Raw genomic sequence first — 21,162 nt, forward strand, 5'->3', positions numbered from 1 at the left:
ACTTAATAAGTGCTCATCATTATTACTACATTTGGCAAACCAGTCTTTTTTTTTAATACATATATAAAGATTTTATTTATTTATTCATGAAAGACACAGAGAGGCAGAGACACAGGCAGAGGGAGAAGCAGGCTCCCCTCGGGGAGCCTGATATGGGACTCGATCCTAGGACCCCTGGATCACTACCTGAGCCGAAGGGAGATGATCAGCCCCTGGAACCACCAGATAGCCCCACCTTCTGGGCTTCGTTATTCAGTCCAATCTCTCACAACAGAGGTGTGTCGGTTTCCTATTATTGTCATAACAAATTACCACGAATATAGTAGCTTAAATAACACAGATTTATTATAATTTGGGGGGTCAGAAGACTGAAATGGGGACCCCAGGAAGCGATCAAGCCAATTTAGGCTGCTCACCTTGGCCTCAGAGCGGCCGCTGCCATGACCAACCGTGGCAGGGCATCTAACAGCTGCTGCAGGCCTACAGGTGGGCTGCTGAGAAGGTGTCCGAGGCCTACAAGCCAAAGAACTTGAGGCTAAAGCAGGTGGAAGGAGCAGCTGAGGCTAAAATTGAATAGTACTGCCTGCAAAGAGAGAAGGACTTCAAGGCCAAGGAAACTCTAGCTCTGAAGTCCCTTGGCAGCTGCAGCCTCGAACTGGAGAAGGCGACACAGGAGAAGATGACCATCCTCCAGACTTACTTCCATCCCTTCCAACAGGGACGAAATCCTGGATAACTTCTTGGCCTTTGTCTGTGACATCCGGCCAGAAATCCATGAAAACTACTGCATAAATAGGGAAGGAAGGAGCAGCTCTGCATGTGGATTGGCATTTTACTCATTTTTAAAGGTTTTATTTATTTATTTTAGAGAAGAGGTGGGGAGAGTGCAAGCAGGGGGAGGAGCAGAGGGAGAGGGAGAAGTAGACTCTGCACTGAGCAGGGAGTCCCATGTGGGGCTGGATCCCAGGACCCTGAGATCATGACCTGAGCCGAAGGCAGATGCTTAACCCATTGAACCACCCAGGCGCCCCTTTTTCTAGTTTCTAGAGGCTGCATTTCTACCAAAGGTCTATTTATGATGATTTAGGTATTCTCTGAAATGATCCAGATTTTCTCTACCTTGCTCCTCACTACCTTCTGAGCCCCCACCAGCAGAATTAATATCCATACTTTACTAACAGTCTGTTCCAGGCAATCTAGGCTTTTTTCCATCATTTTCTCAACATTCTTCCAGCCTCTGCCCATTGCCCAGTTCCAAATCCACTTCCGTGTGTTTAAGTATTGGTTACAGCGACACCCCACTTCCAGGAGCAAAGTCTGTATTGGTTTCCCATTCCTGCTGTAACCAATTCTCACAAACTTTGAGGCTTAAACAATAGAAATATATTATGTTACAGTCTGGAAGTCAGGCATCTGAAATGAGTCTCATGGAGCTAAAATCAATGGGTCAGGACTGCTGAGTTCCTTTCTAGAGTTTCCTTCTAGACACTAAGGAAGAAGCTCTCTCTTTGCCTTCTCCAGCTACTAGAAGTTGCCTGCATTCCTTGGCTCAGACTCCTCCCTCCATCCTGGTGCATGGAGCCTGCTTCTCCCTCTGCCTATGTCTCTCTCTCTCTCTCTCTTTGTGTCTCTCATGAATAATAATAATAAAAAAGACATCTTTCTTCCCCGTCTCCCCGCTTGAGCAAAGTAATCATGGATAGGCTGGGGGAGCCCAGAGAAAGTGCCTGGCCTAGACTGCGGGGGGGGGGGGGGGGGGTCAGAGAGGGCTTCCTGGAGGAGGGATATCTGAGACCTGGAGGAGGAGGGAGGGCAGGATAAGGTGGGGGAGATGGCACAGGACACCATCAGAGACAAGTATAAAGCAGGAGAGTGAGCAGCAGGATGGGGCTGGTTACTGCATGGGGGGCACAAAGAGTGGGAAAGCATTACCATGATTTACTCCCAATGATCTAAAGTCATGCTGTGCAGGTTCTCTGTTTTATTCTCCTTGGACGTGATACTGCAAGGAGCATTAGTATATGTGTAGCTTTGGTTCAGGCTCAGGGTCATGTCAACAAGCTCATGAACTGGCTTGACCCCGGTCCCCACCATCAGCACCACTCTGAATCCTACTGGCTCCCTAAGACCTATTTTTAGAGACTTTGTCTAACTTTGGAAGTATGCTATCATTCGTATGACTGTAGAACAAATGTCATTTGTTGATATAAGCACCAGTTATTCCCATCCCACGCCTATTCCAGCCCTGCTCACTGTGGGTCGTCACCATCGGTCTGTTCTGTCTCCTCCACTGGACTATGTGCCCCAGGAGGACAGGGCTGAGGCTGTCTTGGTCACTGCTGGGTGCCTTTTGCCCTCGCAGCTCAGAATGTACACAAGGTAGGGGCTCAGGTAATATAGGATGGGTGAATGAATTAACAAATGAAAGAGCAGATTTTTTATTTAAAGATTTTATTTATTTATTCATGAGAAAAAGAGAGAGAGAGAGAGAGAGAGAGAGAGAGAGAGAGAGAGAGAATGAGAGAGAGGCAGAGACATAGGGAGAAGGAGAAGCGGGCTCCATGCAGGGAGCCTGATGTGGGACTCCATCCCAGGACCGCAGGTTCATGACCTGAGCCAAAGACAGATGCTCAACCACTGAGGCACCCAGGAGTCCCAAGAGAAGATTTTGAAGGAAGTCACAACCTTGGGTGGCCCACTCCCTCCAGCCTTGTGTCTCTCTTGCTGAACCCTGTAGTCATGTTAATGAAGCTCCTTCTCTAATCTCAGCTCATCGGAGAATTCAAATTCAAGCCTCATTCTCCTTCTCTGCCCAGACCAGCTCCAGAAACTATCACGGCAGAGACACAGACACACAGATACCGGAATAAAATGGGCTCGGAGCAACTCACCTCACCTGAGACCGCTTTTTCATCTCTGAAGTGGGGGTAATAAAATCACGTGATTTATAGGACCACCACGAGGATTCAATGACATAATTCTCTCCACTACCCTAGCCTGAGCCACTGACTGGTTCTGTTTGTCTTACTCCTTCTGGTTCATGTGACACGAGGAACCCCCAGTGACTTAGGGGTTCAGAATGCAAATTTGGCCATTCCCCCTTCCACCCCCACCCCTCGCTTATTTTGCCCTTTCAACAGATATTTGTTGATGCTCCATTGTGTGACAGGCACAGCAGCAAGGACCGCAGATGCAGGAGTGAGTAAAATGGAAAAAACCCCTGTCCTTATGGAGCTGACCTTCTAAACAAAATAAATAAGTCAGGGGCACCTGGGTGGCTCAGTTGGTTAAGCATCTGCCTTTGGCTCAGGTCATGATCCCAGGGTCCTGGGGATTGAGCCCCACATGGGGCTCCCTGTTCAGCGGGGTGTCTGCTTCTCCCACTTGTATTCTCTGTCAAATGAATAAATAAAATCTTTTTTAAAAGTCAGATATTTGGTATGTCAGATGCTTAGATGGGCTCTGAAGAAAAACAAAGCAGGCAAAGGAACTGCAGTGGGTAGCGTATGAGTCCGTGTGTGTGTGGGAGGGGTTGAATTTAATTTGGTGCCACTAAGGAGGTGACATTGGAGGCAGAACCTGAAGGATATGAGGAGGTCCACCCATGTGGATGTCAGGGGAAAGAGCATTCCAGGCGGATGATGTAGCAGGTGCAAATGCCTAAAGTAGGATGTGCCTGGAGTGTTCTGGAAACAGCACAGAGGATGATGGGACCGAAATAGAATGAGCTAAGCAAGAGAGGAGGGGATCACAGAGGTAAGGTGGGCTGATGCGGGGTGAGGAGGGGGTATACTGGTTAGGATTCTGAAGGTGAATCCTAAGAATCTTTGGATCTTTGGCCTGGCCCTATCGCTCTCTCCCTCCAGCTTCATCCTTCAATTATACAGGCTTCCCTTCAGCGCTTGGACACATCAGCTTTCTTCTAGCGGCAGAGCTTTTGTATACAATGTTCCCTCTGGCTGGGACACCCTTGCCCTTTCTCGCATCTATCTCCTTTGGTTGGTTGTTTCCTTCTCATACTTTCTATGTCTACTCAAGCCTCATTTCCTCAAGGAAGGCTTTTCTGACCACTCCACCCACCCTCCTTTGGTTGACAGCATGTTTCCCATACATAGCCCTTATGGTTTTCAGAATTTTCCCTTCAAAGTACTTGTCATACTTGTAACCATATATTTACTTGTATGTTTAATGTCCGTTCTTTGAGGACATGAGCAGGGGCTGTCTACCGCCTAGTACAGTAGAGATCCCATATCTATTTGTTGAACAATCACATAAAAGCTACTAGCTACTGAATGCTAAGGATGCGCTAAACCCAATTTTAACTGCTTTATGCAGGTTAATTTAAGCATCACCTACAAGGTAATCTTTTTTTAAGATTATTTATTTATTTATTCATAGAGACACACACACAGAGGCAGAGACACAGGCAGAGGGAGAAGCAGGGACCATGCAGAGAGCCTGACGTGGGACTCGATCCAGGGTCTCCAGGATCACACCCTGGGCTGCAGGCAGCGCTAAACCGCTGCGCCACCGGGGCTGCCCCTGTAGGTAATCTTTTTAAAAAATATTTTTTACTTTTTTTTTTGTAACGTAAGGTCTGTGCCCAATGTGGGGCTTGAACTCATTCATGACTCTGAGATCAAAAGTCCCCTACTTTACCGACTGACCTAGCCAGGTGCCCTCATGTTATAGATAATCTACTCATCCTACTTTGTGGATGACAAGTTAATTTGACCAAGGTCACACAGCTGGTAGACACTGGGGCCAGGATTTGGACCCAGGCATCCTGGTTCCAGAGCCCACACCTTAGCCACCAAGCGACAGTGCCTTTGCATGACTGCCTGATAAGGACAGTGTCTGTCTGGCAAACCATGGGCGTTCACCAAATAGGAGGACTTATTTATCCCAGAGAAGTCTAGGACACGTCAGGCATTTTACAGGTGCACGTTAGTCTGGTGCGATGAAGCCATTCCTAACTCGTGGGCTCCGTAAATGTCCTCAATTTCCTTGTCGGTTTTTTTTTAAATTTTTATTTATTTATGATAGTCACAGAGAGAGAGAGAGAGAGGCAGAGGGAGAAGCAGGCTCCATGCACCGGGAGCCCGATGTGGGATTCGATCCCGGGTCTCCAGGATCGCGCCCTGGGCCAAAGGCAGGCGCCAAACCGCTGCGCCACCCAGGGATCCCTCCTTGTCGGTTCTTTTAGAGGATCCGCTGCCAGGTGATCTGGGCAGACGCCCGAAGACCAAATCCTAATGAATGGGATCGATGATCTCGGTTCTCTTCCTTCAAGTGTTGCTCTGGGTACTCTGCGATCCTCAGCGACGCCTCCGCACCTCCTCTCCCGGGAGCCCCCCCCCGCATTGCTGTGCGCATGCGCATGAGCCCGCCCCAGTAGAGTGACAGGCAGGATCAGCCAATGGAGTCGTGAGAAAGGTGGAGCGGCACCTCGAGGACGCCCCACGGGTCCTGCTTTCTGAATATTTATGAGGGAGGCGGGTCGACGCCGCTTCTCGCAGCGGCCGGCGCCATGAAGTGAGGGGGGTCTGGGGTTCGCCCCTCGCGAGCCGGCTGGTGGGGGTCGGGCGGGGGGCAGGCTAAGAAGTTGGGGAGGCCCAGGCGGCGCTGCCGGGGTCCCGGCGGGGCGAGGGGGTGCTGGGGGAGTGGGGTGGGGATCGCCGCGGGGACCCGTGGGGCGGTAACGGGCACGGTCAGCGAGGTGATGCCGGAGGGACCCGAGGCTCCTAGGGAACTGGGGGACGCCCGGGTGGTGGTGGGGGGGGCCGGCGCCCGCAGGTGACGCCTCCGGGCCCCACGGCAGGGGAGCGTGGCGGCTGGGGAGGGGCTGCGGGACGGGGCGCTGACCCGGCCGCCCCCGCCGCCAGGCTCAACGTGGACGGGCTGCTGGTCTACTTCCCTTACGACTACATCTACCCGGAGCAGTTCTCCTACATGCTGGAGCTCAAGCGCACGCTGGACGCCAAGGTGGGGGGCCCGGCCCGCCGCTGCCCAGCTGGCAGCCGGCGTCTCGGTCTTGGGCACGTGCGGTCCTTGGGAAGCCGGCGCTCCCAGACCTCCGGTTACCTAAAAGGATAGTTCGTGATAGCAGCACCTGACGTTTATCAAAGGCTGCGCCGCCTGGGAGCCGGCTGTCTGGGTTGGAATCCTCGACCCACAGCTGTGTGCCCTTGGGTGAAGCCCTTCGTCTCCCTGTTTCACAGTTTTCACCTCTGTAAAACGGGCTTAGTATGATTGCCTACTCTCGGAGGTTACGGTGAAGGTTATGTGGGTTAATTTCAGTAACTTAACCCGGGATGATTTTGACACCCCCCCCGCCCCCCGCAGAGACCGTGCCTTGGTTGTCATATTATTGGAGTGGAATGCTAGTGGCATCCCGTAGTTAGAGACCATGGACGCTGCTAAACATCCTGCAGTGCGCAGTTCAGCCCCCCACAACCGGGTATTATCTGGCCCCCAAAGGTAGAGCCTAGGTTAAGAAAGCTGGATGGAAGACTCTTAGAAGTGGTGCCAGGCACAGAGTAAGTGCTGTGGAAATATTTGCTAAGTTAAAAAAAATGGATTGCTACAAATCAGTTATTTTGCCAAATATTCAACCCTTAGTTTCTCATTAGTCCTTAGTCATGATCTGAAGAAGTACTTATGAGCCCAGTTTTATTTATTTTTTTAGTTTTAACTTTTTTTTTAAAAAAGATTTTATTTAATCATGAGAGACAGAGATCTCTGAGAGAGAGGCACAGGCAGAGGGAGAAGCAGGCTCCATGCAGGGAACCTGATGTGGGACTGGATCCTGGGTCTCCAGTGTCATGCCCTGGGCTGAAGGTGGCGCTAAACCGCTGAGCCACCAGGGCTGCCCTAAAGTTTTTTTTTTTTAAACATTTTAATTATTTGAGAGAGAGAGGAGCGAGCACACACACAAGCACGGGGGAGGGCAGAGGGAGAGGGAGAAGCAGGCTCCCCACTGAGCAGGGAGCTTGATGAGGGGCTGTATCCCAGGACCCTGGGATCATGACCTGAGCTGAAGTCAGATGCTTAACTGACTTAGCAACCCAGGTGCCCCTAAAGTTTGTTTTTAAAGTAATCTCTACACCTGACATGGGGCTCGAACTTGAAATCCTGAGATCAAGAGTCACATGCTCTTCTGACTGAGCCAGCTAGGAATCCCTCGGCCCATTTTAGAGGTGAGGTGAGGCACTTGCCTAAGACCACTCAACAATGAGGTGGCAAAAGTGGGTTTCAAACCCATTGCCCCTAGGGCCTAGCTTTTTACCTGCTGTTGTCTCTATATGTCAAGGTGGTGGCATTCTGGGAGTGGTCCCCAGAGTTTGTATCCCTGAAGATCTGTCTCTCTCAACACTTAGGGTCATGGAGTCCTGGAGATGCCCTCAGGCACTGGGAAGACAGTGTCCCTGTTGGCACTGATCATGGCATACCAGAGGGTAAGTGCCCCCTGGGCCCAGGGAGGGAAGCAGAGGGAAGGGGCCCCAACAGGGGCTGAGCTCATTGTCACTGGCAGGCATATCCACTGGAAGTGACTAAACTCATCTACTGCTCAAGAACTGTGCCTGAGATTGAGAAGGTGAGCCAGGGCCATCCTGGGGCTCCGCCACTCCCACAGGACTTGCTGGACCCCCGGTGGCTGCCCTCATAGCTTTCAGGGGGTGTTGGGAAAGCTGGGGAAGGACCAGGCTGGGCAGGGTCTTATGCTGGAGTCCCCCTCCATCCTTGACTGGAACAGGTCATCGAAGAGCTGCGAAAGTTGCTCAACTTCTATGAGAAGCAGGAGGGTGAGAAGCTGCCATTTTTGGGGCTTGCTCTGAGCTCCCGGAAGAACCTGTGTATTCATCCTGAGGTGCGTGCGCATTTCTCATTTCTCCCCTTGCCCTAAGCCTCCATCCAACCAGAGTCCTAAATCCCCAAGACCAGATCTCTCAGACAGTCACAGACTTCTCACACGTCAAATTCTGACTCCTGATGAGGTGGCCCAAACAAACACACCTTTTCCCCAGCCTTAGAGAAGTTAAAAAGGCAGTTCTTGGAGTCTTGCACTCCAGCTTATTTGGCTTTGAAACTTAATAGTTGTGTATTCTTAGGTGATTTTTATAGTGGAGCTTCAGTCTTCCTGTCTGTAAATGGGGATAATTTCCTGCTTTATACAGTTGATAAGACTGGACAAGAGGAGAGAGGGTGGGTGAGATGGGCAAAGGGGGTCAAAATGTACAAACTTCCAGTTATAAAACAAATTGGTATGGGATGTATTGTACAGCATGGTGACTATAGTTAATACTCTATTGTATATCTGAAAGTCACTAAAAAAGTAGGTCTTAAAAATTCTCATCATACGCAGATGCCTGTATGGCTCAGTAAGTTAATCATATGACTTTTTTTTTTTTAAAGATTTTATTTATTTATTCATAAGAGACACAGAGAGAGAGAGGCAGAAACATAGGCAGAGGGAGAAGCAGTCTCCATGCAGGAAACCCGATATAGGACTTGACCCCAGGACCCGGGGATCACTCTTGATTTCAGCTCGAGTCATGATCTCAGGGGTCTTGGGATTGAGCCCCACGTTGGGCTCTATGCTCAGCAGGGAGTCTGCTTCAGGATTCCGTCTCTTCCTCTGCCCTCCTTCCTACTTGTGCTCTCTGTCTTCGTCTCTCTCTCTAAAAATAAAAAGTAAAAAGAGTTCTCATCATAAGAAATTGTGGGGTGGGGGATCCCTGGGTGGCGCAGCGGTTTGGCGCCTGCCTTTGGCCCAGGGCCCGATCCTGGAGACCCGGGATCGAATCCCACATCAGGCTCCTGGTGCATGGAGCCTGCTTCTCCCTCTGCCTGTGTCTCTGCCTCTCTCTCTCTCTCTCTGTGTGACTATCATAAATAAATAAAAATTAAAAAAAAATTAAAAAAAAAAAAAAAGAAATTGTGGGGTGCCTGGCAGGTTCATTTGGTAGAGCATGCGATGCTTCATCTCCAGGTCATGAGTTCAAGCCCCGTGTTGGGTGTAGAGCTTACTTCAAAAAAGAAAAAAGAGGAAAAAAATTGTAACTCTGTGGTGATGGATACTAACTAGACTTAACTGTGGTGGTCATTTTGCAATATTTACGAGTACCGAATCATTCTGTTGTACATCTGCAACTAATACAGTGTTTTATATCCATTTATATCTCGATAAGTAAAAAGATTGGGTGAGAAAATGCACGTATAGCCCTAAGCATGTACAAAATAGTAAAACAACATTAGAAATTATCGTGATACTAATATATATAATAACATATGACACATAGAATATTGGTATTAAATTATGTTACAAAACTGCGGTAACTCACGGAAGATATATTCTATAACATGAATTGTAAGAATATGAGAAACGGTGGATGTGATGGGTGATAATTATAGTAGCACAGGCCTTGGCAGGTGATGAAAAGGGAAGGGAGAGGGAGGGTCAGCAGCCTCAGAGCCTGCCCCTTGGTGACGGCAAAGGTTTTGTTGTGAGAAAGGACAGTCCTGGGCCGTGAGAGTGTCACCCATAGAACCTCGGAGGGGGCAGGGCAGGGCAGGGGCTCTCAAACCATTCCATAGAACCTCCTCTGATTCTTAGATTTGCCAAGGTTCTGGGTGTTTTAGCATTTAGAAGGATGAAGCAGTTATCCTTAATCTACATGCTAAACATTCTTTAAGGCTTGATTTTTTTTTTTTTTAATCTGGCAAAATTGACCTATAATGTTAGTTTCAGGTGTATAGTGTAATGATTCAGTATTTGTATATATTGCAAAATGATCACGGTAAGTCTAGTTAATATCTGTCACTTAACATAGTTACAAAAGTTGTTTTTCTTATAAGGAGAACTTTTAAGATCTCCCTTAAGAACTTACAAATGAAAAAAAAAAAAAAGAACTTACAAATGTGCATTGTGGTATTATGAACTATATAGCTCCCATGCTGTTTGTTGCATTACATCCCTAGGACTTAATTATTTTATAACTGGAAGTTTGTACTTTTTGATCCCCTTCACCCTTACCCCCGACCTCTGACAACCACCAATTTGTTTTCTGTATTATTTTTTTAAGATTTTATTTTATTTTTTAATTTTTAAATTTTATTTTATTATTTAATTATTCATGAGAGAACAAGAGAGGCAGAGACACAGGCACAGGAAGAAGCAGGCTCCATGCAGGGAGCCTGACGTGGGACTCGATCCCAGGTCTCCAGGATCCTGCGCTGGGCTGAAGGCGGTGTTAAACTGCTAAGCCACCCAGGCTGCCTTAAGAGTTTATTTTTTAGTAATTTCTACACCCAACATGGGGCTCCAACTCACAACTCCAAGATCAGTGTAAGAGTCCAACAGTTGCACTGCTCTTACACTCCCGGGGTCTAAGTTCCCAAGTGTCTTAACTGTTTAATAATGAAACAAGTTGAGGTTTCAGTTTCCCCCAAAATTCCTGATTCTTATCCCAGACGGAACAGGACAGCCCCCCTCTTCCATCTAGCTGGCAGGTATAGAAACCTAGGTATAGGGATCCCTGGGTGGCGCAGCGGTTTGGCGCCTGCCTTTGGCCCAGGGTGCGATCCTGGAGACCCGAGATCGAATCCCACGTCGGGCTCCCGGTGCATGGAGCCTGCTTCTCCCTCTGCCTGTGTCTCTGCCTCTCTCTCTCTCTCTCTCTCTCTCTCTCTGTGACTATCATAAATAAAGTTAAAAAAAAAATTAAAAAAAAAAAAAAAGAAACCTAGGTACAAGGAATGGTTCTTATGACCCCCCCCCCAATCCTGGTCCCCGCCCCAGGTGATGCCCTTGCGCTTTGGGAAAGATGTCGACGGGAAATGCCACAGCCTCACGGCTTCATACGTGCGGGCGCAGTACCAGCAGGACTCCAGCCTGCCCCACTGCCGCTTCTACGAGGTGCCTGCCAACTGGGTTCAGGGAGGGAAGGGCAAGACGGTGGCAACGGCCTACCTCCCTGACCCCCAGGTACCCTCTCGCCCCCAGGAATTTGATGTCCATGGGCGCCAGGTGCCCCTCCCTGCTGGGATCTACAACCTGGATGACCTGAAGGCCCTGGGGCAGCGCCAGGGCTGGTGCCCGTACTTCCTTGCCCGTTACTCGGTGAGAAGGCTGGTGGGGGCCGGGCAGAGGGGCAGGCGTGTGGGTTACGGCCTGCCTTCCTGCCTGCCTGCCTGCCTGCCTGTGTGTCCCTCTGTCTCTGTCCATTAGCTTATATCTCTGCCTTGCCTGTGTCTGTCTCGCCTTGCCTCTCTGGGCCCACGAGGGGGTGACATGGTGGGGTGCGGGCAGCGGGCGGCAGGGCAGGGTGCTGTTAGGTAGGCTGGGCTAACCCTGCCCTCCTCCACCCCCTAGATCCTGCACGCCAATGTGGTGGTTTACAGCTACCACTACCTCTTGGACCCCAAGATTGCAGAGCTGGTGTCTAAGGAGCTGGCCCGGAAGGCTGTCGTGGTGTTCGATGAGGCCCACAACATTGGTGAGGCAGGAAGGCAGGCCACAGGATGACGCTGGCTCCTCGGGCTGCTGCTCCGCTGCTCCAGCTGCCTGACTGAGCTCGGCCTTCTCCCCTCTCTGCTCCAGACAATGTCTGCATCGACTCGATGAGTGTCAACATCACTCGCCGGACCCTTGACCGCTGCCAGGGCAACCTGGAGACCTTACAGAAGACGGTGCTCAGGTGGGCTCAGCGGGGCTGCATGACCTGGTGCCTGCCCCTGCCCCCTGGCCCCACACCTCTCCTGGGGCCCTGTGTTTTTCCTGACTTACCCCCGGGGACCAGCCCTGTTCTAGTGACCACCTCTGCCCCCAAATATCCCCCACTCTTCCCACACCCAACTCCCCCCTCCCCCACCACAGGATCAAGGAGACAGATGAGCAGCGTCTGCGGGAGGAGTACCGACGCCTGGTAGAGGGGCTGCGGGAGGCCAGTGCTGCCCGGGAGACCGATGCCCACCTGGCCAACCCCGTGCTTCCTGACGAGGTGCTACAGGGTAAGCTGCTGCTTCCTCCTGCCACCCGCTCCCTGTCCCGCTCCCCCCTCCACCCCATGGTGGCTGATCCCCTCTTCCCACAGAGGCGGTCCCTGGCTCCATTCGCACGGCTGAACACTTCCTGGGTTTCCTACGGCGGCTGCTGGAATACGTCAAGTGGCGGCTGCGGGTACAGCACGTGGTGCAGGAGAGCCCCCCTGCCTTCCTCAGCGGCCTGGCCCAGCGTGTGTGCATCCAGCGCAAGCCCCTCAGGTGTGGCCCCATGGCAGCTGGGGGTGTTGGGTCCCTGTGGGGGGTGGAGCAGACCCCAGGCCCTCTGTGCCCGGGGCCACCAGGTTGCCAGTGTGGGATGTGGAAGGATCCCGTGGCTTCCTCAGAGAGCTTACCTGAGGAGCACTTGGTGGAGGGGCTACTGACCAACAGGGGCCCCTCGGACTACTAACAGAGGGTCCCCCAGGGGTCCTGTAAGAGCTCAGGTATTACAATGGCAGGGGAGGGGGCGGCCCAGAGGGGGGCTCTTGTCAAGACCCAGCAGGGTGGGAGCTGAGGGCTGAGAAATGCTCTGGATCCCCTGGACCCCTGTCTCTTCCTACCAGTGCTTCTCATGTCCCCCAGAAGCCTGTGGGCAGGAACACCCCAGCAGGCAGGTGGGGGGTGGGTTGGTCTCCCCAGCACAGAAAAGGCAGAGCATGGACCTGGCAGTGGGGTTCGGCCTTCTGTCCTGTTCCTCTGCTGTTTGGGAGAAGTCCTGGGTCTTCTCTGAACCTCAGCTTCCTCCTCTGTTGAATGGATAGGGCGTTACCACCTTTCCTCTCTGGTTTCTGTGGTGGTTAAATGAGAAAGCAGTGATAGAAGTAACCCCCTCATGTCTTGGGCACCGATGATGAGCCAAGTGCTAGACGTTCCGTAGCTTGTGGAATCTCTGTGCAGCGTCCCTGGCTGTGGATGAGGACAGTGTGGCCCAGAGACGGGAAGCCATCACCCAGGGTGACATGGCACCTCGTGGGGTAGTTGTCTGAAGCCAGGCCTCTAGGGCTCTCCGAAGCCCCTGGCTGCCCTGCATCTTGGGGTGGGACGGCCCTCGGGGTGGCTTCATCTGTCCCTCTTCATGAGAGACTCGCGAGGGCAAGGATGGGATCTTAGTCATGTTCCCTGAGCACCTGCTCTGTGCTGGGGCCTCTGCTCTGTGACCAAGACCATGTTGGACTCTGCTCTCCTGGGGCTCAGAGCCCACTGGGGAGACAGACCTGTCCCAGATTAGGACGACCTCGAGTGGTACGGCGGGGATGGGGGAGCCCCCAGGAGGTGCCTGATCCAGCCAGGATGTGGCCACAGAGAAGGTGGACTTGAAGCAGTGATGTCCAGAGTCTGGTTCTAAAACTCTGACCCTCTGCCTGGCTCTGAAACCAGGCGCTCCTGTTCTAGGACCTGCCCTCCTTGAAGGGTGACAGCCTCAAGACTGACTGTCAGTGTTTGTGACTGGGTGACCTTGTGTGTGTGTATCCATGAGGGTGTGTGGGATTGTACCCTGTGAATGTGTGGGTCTCTGAATGTATGTGTCACTAGGGTGGCCGAGTGTGACTGACACAGTGGGAGGGGTCCTGGGCGTGAGTGTATGTGTGGCCATGCAGGATTCAGGTTGTGACTGGGATTCTGGATGTAGCTGTGGGTCTCCTCTTTGAACCAAGAGCCTGCGTGAGATTGTGTGACCACGTGGGACATGTTTCCATGTGACTCAATGTATGGTCACTGCTCCGTATGCACCATCATCTGACCGTGGCTCTGTAGGACATGCAGCTGTATGGTGAGGAGACATTGGTGACTGAAACGGCTCCAGTCTCTCCTCATGGAGCACCCAGTCACCTGGGGAGGTGTGTGTGGCCGCGCGCTGACAGTGGGTAGAGAGGGACTGACCTGACCTCACATGGCTTCCGCCCCAGATTCTGTGCCGAACGCCTCCGCTCCCTCTTGCACACCCTGGAGATTGCCGATCTTGCGGACTTCTCTCCCCTCACCCTCCTCGCTAACTTCGCCACCCTTGTCAGCACCTATGCCAAGGGTAAGCTCATCTCCTGCCTCTGCCAGGCCCCCTGGCAGCTGGAATCAGGATCCCAGCAGAGTCCAGGGGGTTGGGACTGGGACCTTCAGGACTTCGTAGGGCTGGGCTCAGGAGTTTGGGTTTTGTTTCGAGTACAGTGAGGTTCCACAGATAGTCCTTGAACTAGTGAAGCCTTGTGCTCAGATGTATATTTTCAGAGGCTCCCTCTGGCTGCAGAATGGAGTAGGATGGGGGACGAGGCCAGACAAGCTCTGTGGGGTCACTTACACTGTAGGGTATTGTGGTAAGGAGTTGGCCCTTCTACTTTTGGCAAGTGGGAAGCCATGGAAGGTTCCAAGCAAGGGAAGAGCAGAGGCAGGGACCTGAGGCAGGATGGGAGGATGAGAGGGGCTGGAGAGAGATGTGGGACCTGGTACCTGGGATTAGGGGGCAGGAAGGCATGGCAGGGAGGGGACAAGGAGCTGAGTATAGCACTCAGGTGCCAGGGAGAGGGGACCAGAGACTTTACTGGTCAGCACTACATCCCCTTTCTTAGCATTAATCTGGCTGAGGGCTCAGTCTGATCCCCGGGGATTACTACTCTATCCCGGAAACCAGGTCAGGCTTCCTGATACCCTGTACCCAGCCTAGAGGATAGAGAGGCTGTCCCCCAAACCAGCATCCATCAGCAGCAAGTCCCACTAGAAGCTTCCTTCCATGTCCATCCCCCTGTCCTTCCCCATCTTCCTTCTGGGGCTGGCTTTCTCCTCTTCTGCCCACTTCCCTGTCCACCAACACCTCACATTCTTCTGCCTGGAATGTCTATCCCGATATTCCTTAGCCCCCAACTACCTCCTACCCATCCTTCAGTTCTTGGCTCGTTAAAGATGCTCCCTTCTCCAGGAGGTCCTCCCTGACCCCCTAGGGTGTGTCTCTTCCTCTTGGCTCTCCTGTTCCGCTCTGTCTACTCTGAGTGGTCACTCTCTGTGGACAGGACTATGAGCCCTGAGAGGGCAGGGCCAGAGATGTCATGGTTCCCACTGTGTCCCCAGTACAGGGCCAGGCACAGAGGATTTTTTTTTTAAGATTTTATTTATTCATGAGAGACAGAGAGAGGCAGAGACACCAGCAGAGGAAGAAGCTCAGAGGGACTCGATCCCGGAACTCCAGGATCACACCCTGAGCCAAGGTCCGACGCTCAGTCACTGAGCCACTCAAGCATCCCAACTTTTTTTTTTTTTAATTAAGTAAAATTGAATATGTGAATTCATTCATTTGCCTATTTTTAAGAAAGATTTTATTTTTATTTATTCATGAGAGACACAGAGCGGCAGGGACACAGGCAGAGAAGCAGGCTCCCTGTAAGGAGCATAGTGTGGGACTGGATCCTGAGACCCCAGGATCAAGACCTGAGCCGAAGGCAGATGCTCAACCACTGAGCCACCCAGGCATCCCCACCTATTTTTTCTTTTTTTTTTTCCAACAAATGGGCCCTGCCCAGCACTGAGGAAGTGGCAGGAACCAAGAGAAACCCCATGCCTGATCTCCTGGCAGTTATACTGTAGAGAAGAAGATAAGTAACAAAGACTCAAATAAGAAAGATAATTCCAGAAAGGGATACTTTTTCACAAGAAAAATTTTGCCATGTTGGAGCATGCCTGCAGTGGCCAGGATGGCCAGGGAAGCCCTGAGGTGCTGACATTTGAGCTGAGTTCCAAATGACCAAATGGAACCAGCTGCCTTGGGAAGCTTTTCAGGCTGTGAGGCCAGCAAGTACAAAGGCCCTGGGGTGGAGTGAGCCTGGTGGTTTTTGAAACTTAGGAGGCCTGTGAGCTAGGAGGAATGGGTCAGCGTGGTTGGGACTCTCAGGTAATTTTGGACTCCGGAAGGAGTATGGGGAGCTGTGCAGGGCTTCTGAGCAGGGCAGGGATGTGACCTGAATCAAAATTTCACAGGGTCCCTCTGCTTCTGGGAGGGGAGCAGGGGCAAGAGCTGGATGCCCAGTGAGGTGACTGCAATGGTCCAGGCTAGAGGTGATAGTGGGGGAGGGAGTGGGGACAGTGGTCAGATTGCAGATAGGCTTTGGAGGCAGAGCTTGACCCATGGCTTAGATACCATGATCATGGAAGGCTCCAGGCTTTGGCTTGAGTGGTGGTGTGGGTTCTTGCAGCCTTGAGAGTGTCTGAGGAGTAAACCTTTAGTGCTCTCTGCTCATGATGCTCCCTGAGTGGATGTCAGCCCTGGGAGAAGCGGGCAGGTTGGGGTGTACTTTGGACTCCCAAAGACTGGGTTTTAAGCTTGAGCAACTGGTGGTTGGCCCCAATCACTAATGGGGGGAAGAGGTAATAGCCAGGTGGGCTTGGCTATGACCGGTGACCTGGAATCTCACCCGGTTGTAGGTTTCACCATCATCATCGAGCCCTTTGATGACAGGACCCCCACCATTGCCAACCCCATCCTGCACTTCAGGTGAGACCCAACCGCAGTGTGAGGCTGTGAACAGACCACGGGGGCCCAAGCATGGTCCTCACCACCCTCCTCTGCTTCCTATAGCTGCATGGATGCTTCACTGGCCATCAAACCTGTGTTTGAGCGTTTCCAGTCTGTCATCATCACATCTGGGGTGAGGACCCTTATCTGCCCTAAACTCCCAGTCCTCTACTACGGGGATCCTGGATTCTGCCCGGTCCTGCTAAGATCCCTCCTGCTGTCCCTGCTATAGACGCTGTCCCCACTGGACATCTACCCCAAGATTCTGGACTTCCACCCTGTCACCATGGCAACCTTCACCATGACGCTGGCCCGGGTCTGCCTCTGCCCCATGGTGCGTGGGAGAGGGTGGATGCTGGGCCAGGGGAGATAGGCCAGCTCTCCTCCCCCTGTTCCCTCTCAGGCTGCTCAGGCAGGAGAGTATTAGCCTGAGGGCATAGACTCTGATTCAGACAGATCTGGGCTTGATGCTACTGCTTTCTGTGCGTCTGACTCCCCAAGCCTCAGTTTCTAACCTGTAACGTGGGGATGCATCCTCCCTGACCTCCCAGGGAGGTTGAGGCGATAGTGAGATAGTGGATACAAGATGCTTATGTGGCCCAGGGCCTGGCACTGGTCGGCCCTCAGTCAGCATCTTGGTTAATGGTGGGCTTTGCCTGGTTCATTATCTGGTCATGACCTTGATGATGACCCTTCTCTGCCTCAGGCTTCTTTGTAAAACAGGCATCGTAACATGAGCCCTTAATTCCTTATCTGAATCCCTTGGGCCAGATGTGTTTTAGAATTGAGAATTTTCCATATTTTAAAGACAAACCACATGCTGTACAGTATGTGACATCCCCAGCAGGGTCTCGGCAGCTCCCTCCAGTGAAAGTTTTATTTCAGCAGGAACATGTTTTGAAACGTCAAACAGGGAGGTAAGTCAGGACTCTGAATAGACTCAGGTCAGGGCAGATTTTGCCACTAAAGGAGTTTGCACCAAACTTAAATATCTGGAGTTCCTTGGGTCTTGGAATTGCCCTTCAGGGGTTGTGGACTGGTGATGGCCACATTCTGCATCATGGTTTTGTGCAGTTGCTGGGGGGAAGGGGAGGTGCACCTGTGGCTGGCGGTTGGTGAGGTTGTGGTGGGACCCTTTCTTCTGGAACTGCGTGGCTGGGAGGCTGAGGCCAGTAACATGTATTTGCTGGTTAGCAACACAGACAGACTTGGGTTCAGTGTCGGCTCTGCCCTTGATTTGCCATGTGACCTTGGGCAGGCAGGCAGCTCACATCTGGGCCTGAGGTCATCCACCCGTGCAGTGCAGATAACAAGGGAGCTGAGGGTTCACTCAATGACGTTGTGTCTATAAAAAGCTCAGCCCGGCACCAGCAGGCAGCTAACACATCAGAATGGTGCTGTTTGCTTATTGTTTGCTTATTGTGACGTCTGTTGCTCTCTGCAGATCATTGGTCGTGGCAATGACCAGGTGGCCATTAGCTCCAAATTTGAGACCCGGGAAGATATTGGTATGCTGCTCATGGTGGTTTGTGTGGCTCCTGAGAGGGGAGGTGTATCAGTGGGCTAAGTCATGCTGCAGTAACAAACATCCCCAAATTACAGTGGCTTGACACAGAGGTTACTTTTTGCTCACAGTATGTGACACTGTGGACTGGTGGGGGCCTGCCCCGTGGCTTCTCACTCCAGGAACCCTTACCACGTCCCCTAAATTGTGACGGCAAGGATCCTGGTAATGGTGCTGGGCCTCAAGAGGGTTTACCCAGAAGTGACACATAGCCACTTCATGCATTTCATTGGCTAGGGCGAGTCACATGGCCACACCTAACTTCAGGGGTGGAGGGGGGAGGGGTGCAGTTCTCTCGGGCCAGAAAGAGAAGTGGAAAGTGTGAACAACCCTACGGGTGGCCTCTGTGGGATTTCTAGGAACTCCAAGTTCAAGACAGGGCATTAGTTAAGAAAGCTCTGACGAGGGAGGAGTAGGGAGCAGGACCCAGGCACACTCTGACCCCTACCTCCCCACCCCTAGCGGTGATCCGGAACTATGGGAACCTCCTGCTGGAGATGTCTGCTGTTGTCCCTGATGGCATCGTGGCCTTCTTCACCAGCTACCAGTACATGGAGAGCACCGTGGCTTCCTGGTATGAGCAGGTAAGCCCAGCCACCCGCTCTCCAGGAAGGCCCCACTCTCCTCTGTTCTTGGCTCTGTTCCTCTGTGTGTTGGCTTTGTCTTGTGTTTTAAGTGGTAACGTGGATCTAAAACATCTGAACTGTTCAAAGAATAAACGGCATCATACCCTGGTCCCCCCCTTCCTCCCACATCCTGGTTAAAAACTTAAGAGCCCCTGTGGGACAGTGCAGGGGTGAGGTCATAGAGCATTCTGGAAATGGGGCTCACCACAGCCAGGCCCTGGGTGGCTGCAAGGATGGGAGTGTGGAGGGGCCTGCCGTGACATGTCTGCTTCTAGGGCACCACGGCCCAGCTCTTGGGTGGGTGAAAGCAGGTGCTTGTTAAGGGTGAGAGGAGAGAACTTGGCTAATCACTAGAAAGCACTCGCCCCCCTGAATGGTACAGGTGACCCATCGCTGTGGGGGTGTGTTTCTGCACCATCTGTCCCAGCGTCTGTCCTTGATCAGTGTCGCATGGCTAGTGTGGGGTCACTGAAATCTCTGGGCAGCCGTGGCCTGGCCTCCATCAGCCCCTCCACTAACCACCAGCTGGAGGGGTGGAGTGTCCCAGTTGGCCATCTTGAGCGCTCTGCCTGCCCCACTTATCTGAAAGATGGGGGGCAGGGGTGGGTTCTTGCCTGGATTGCAGAGCTTCCCGCAAGGAGTGAGGCCAGCCTCAGCCTATACCACCTCCCCCCTCCCTCCTCGAGTTTCTACTGGCCTGCCAAGGCCTGGGAAGACAAGTAGTCTGTAGCATGGGAATCGGAGCAGAGTTGACTTTAGCCAGGATGCCTGTACCAACCCCCAGCCTGACCTGCCTGCTGTCTGTCCTTCCCTAGGGCATTCTTGAAAACATCCAGAGGAATAAGCTGCTCTTCATTGAGACCCAAGATGGGGCTGAGACCAGCGTTGCCCTGGAGAAGTACCAGGAGGTGGGTGGGGGTGTGGGAGGGTGCCCCAGGAGACTGTGTGCAGAGGGCCCGAAGGAGGCAGTTCTGAGCATGTGTCTCCTGTCTCGGCCTCCCCTCCCCAGGCCTGTGAGAATGGCCGTGGAGCCATCCTGCTGTCAGTGGCCCGAGGCAAAGTGTCCGAGGGAATTGACTTTGGTGAGTGGACAGGCTCTCCCCTTCCAGGTGCCTGCCTGGAGCTCTAGCTGTTTGTTCACATGGGACCCCCCCTTCCACACACAGCCTGGGCACACAGGGACCTCCCCTCCCCTCCTCTCCAACCCTGGGCACCCAGCTGGGCCCTCGAAGCATGCCCATGCTTTTCCCCACTCGAACAGCACAACCTTCTGGGCCCTGCAAGGTTGGCCCCTCCAGTGTACCACACTGGTAACCCTGCTCCCCTTCCTGTGCTCCCTCCCCCAGTGCACCACTACGGGCGGGCTGTCATCATGTTCGGTGTCCCCTATGTCTACACCCAGAGCCGTATTCTTAAGGTGAGCAGCACGTGCAGTTGCTAAGGATGTTTGGGCCTCTTGGGCCCTCCTGGGACTTGGGTGGAGGAGGCAGGGGGACCACTCTGGCTTCTCTGGGCAGGCACGGCTGGAGTACCTACGCGACCAGTTCCAGATCCGAGAAAATGACTTCCTCACCTTCGATGCCATGCGCCACGCAGCCCAGTGTGTGGGTCGTGCCATTCGGGGCAAGACGGACTATGGCCTCATGGTCTTTGCTGATAAGGTGTGTGCATAGGGGCCTCTGCCTGCCAGGCTCTTCCTGGGCCACGCCCACCCCCACCCCCACGGTCCTGATGTTTCCCTCTCTTCCTTGCCCTCTTGCTGAAAGCGGTTTGCCCGGGCAGACAAGCGTGGGAAACTGCCTCGCTGGATCCAGGAGCACCTCACTGATGCCAACCTCAACCTGACTGTTGACGAGGGAGTCCAGGTTGCCAAGTACTTCCTGAGGCAGATGGCTCAGCCATTCCACCGGGTGAGCTGACGTGGCCTGTGCTCACTTCCTTCACCTTCCCAGGCTCAGCTCCTCCTTCAGGAAGGCCCCAACCCTAGCCTGCCCTCAACAGAGGGGTGTGTGTATGTGTGCCCACACGCCAGGTCTGGGGACATGGGGTTGGGGCACAGCCAGTCCTCCTCGAACTTGGAAACTGGTTGGCTGCTTACAGGGATAGGCTGTTCCCCCTTAGATGGGCGTTTCTAGATTCCAGCGTCCTGCCCATGCCTCTGTGCAGGCCTCCTCCTGTCAAGGCTCTCAGGTCTTGTACCCCTGTGTCCCACTGGGGCCTGCGGGGAATCGCTACAGCCGTCTGGCCCTCTCTCCCCTCCAGGAGGACCAGCTGGGCCTGTCCCTGCTTAGCCTGGAGCAGCTGGAATCAGAAGAGACGCTGCGGAGGATAGAGCAGATTGCTCAGCAGCTGTAGCTCCAGGTGGGGACAGGGCCATAAAAGTGTTTGTGGTGACTCCGGAGTCTTACCTGGCCCTGGGTCCCAGCGGCTTG

The 21,162-nt window shown here is 52.8% G+C and overlaps 1 protein-coding gene and 1 pseudogene across 3 annotated transcripts; both read left to right on the top strand.

Annotated features, from left to right (window-relative positions):
* The first annotated feature begins 373 nt into the window (after nucleotides 1-373).
* On the top strand, nucleotides 374-1,047 carry LOC129500117 (V-type proton ATPase subunit G 1-like; annotated as a pseudogene).
* A 4,453-nt stretch (nucleotides 1,048-5,500) lies between these two features.
* On the top strand, nucleotides 5,501-21,125 carry ERCC2 (ERCC excision repair 2, TFIIH core complex helicase subunit). 3 transcript variants are annotated; one of them, XM_055311031.1, is made up of 23 exons: nucleotides 5,501-5,535; nucleotides 5,886-5,985; nucleotides 7,380-7,457; nucleotides 7,535-7,597; nucleotides 7,757-7,870; nucleotides 10,802-10,918; nucleotides 11,006-11,122; nucleotides 11,375-11,498; nucleotides 11,603-11,699; nucleotides 11,879-12,012; nucleotides 12,096-12,264; nucleotides 13,953-14,071; nucleotides 16,450-16,519; nucleotides 16,604-16,673; nucleotides 16,773-16,874; nucleotides 17,985-18,048; nucleotides 18,567-18,688; nucleotides 19,546-19,638; nucleotides 19,740-19,812; nucleotides 20,077-20,147; nucleotides 20,248-20,391; nucleotides 20,497-20,640; nucleotides 20,993-21,125. In XM_055311031.1, the coding sequence occupies exons 1-23, from the start codon at nucleotides 5,531-5,533 to the stop codon at nucleotides 21,083-21,085; spliced, it is 2,283 nt and encodes a 760-aa protein (XP_055167006.1). In that variant the 5' UTR covers nucleotides 5,501-5,530; the 3' UTR covers nucleotides 21,086-21,125. The 3 variants fall into 3 exon arrangements, with proteins under 3 accessions (XP_055167006.1, XP_055167007.1, XP_055167008.1); XM_055311033.1 differs by lacking the exon at nucleotides 5,501-5,535 and adding an exon at nucleotides 5,551-5,574; XM_055311032.1 differs by lacking the exon at nucleotides 16,773-16,874.
* Nucleotides 21,126-21,162: the final 37 nt, after the last annotated feature.

This window comes from Nyctereutes procyonoides, unplaced genomic scaffold (assembly GCF_905146905.1).
Source record: "Nyctereutes procyonoides isolate TBG_1078 unplaced genomic scaffold, NYPRO_anot_genome, whole genome shotgun sequence".
Taxonomy (NCBI): Eukaryota; Metazoa; Chordata; class Mammalia; order Carnivora; family Canidae; genus Nyctereutes; species Nyctereutes procyonoides.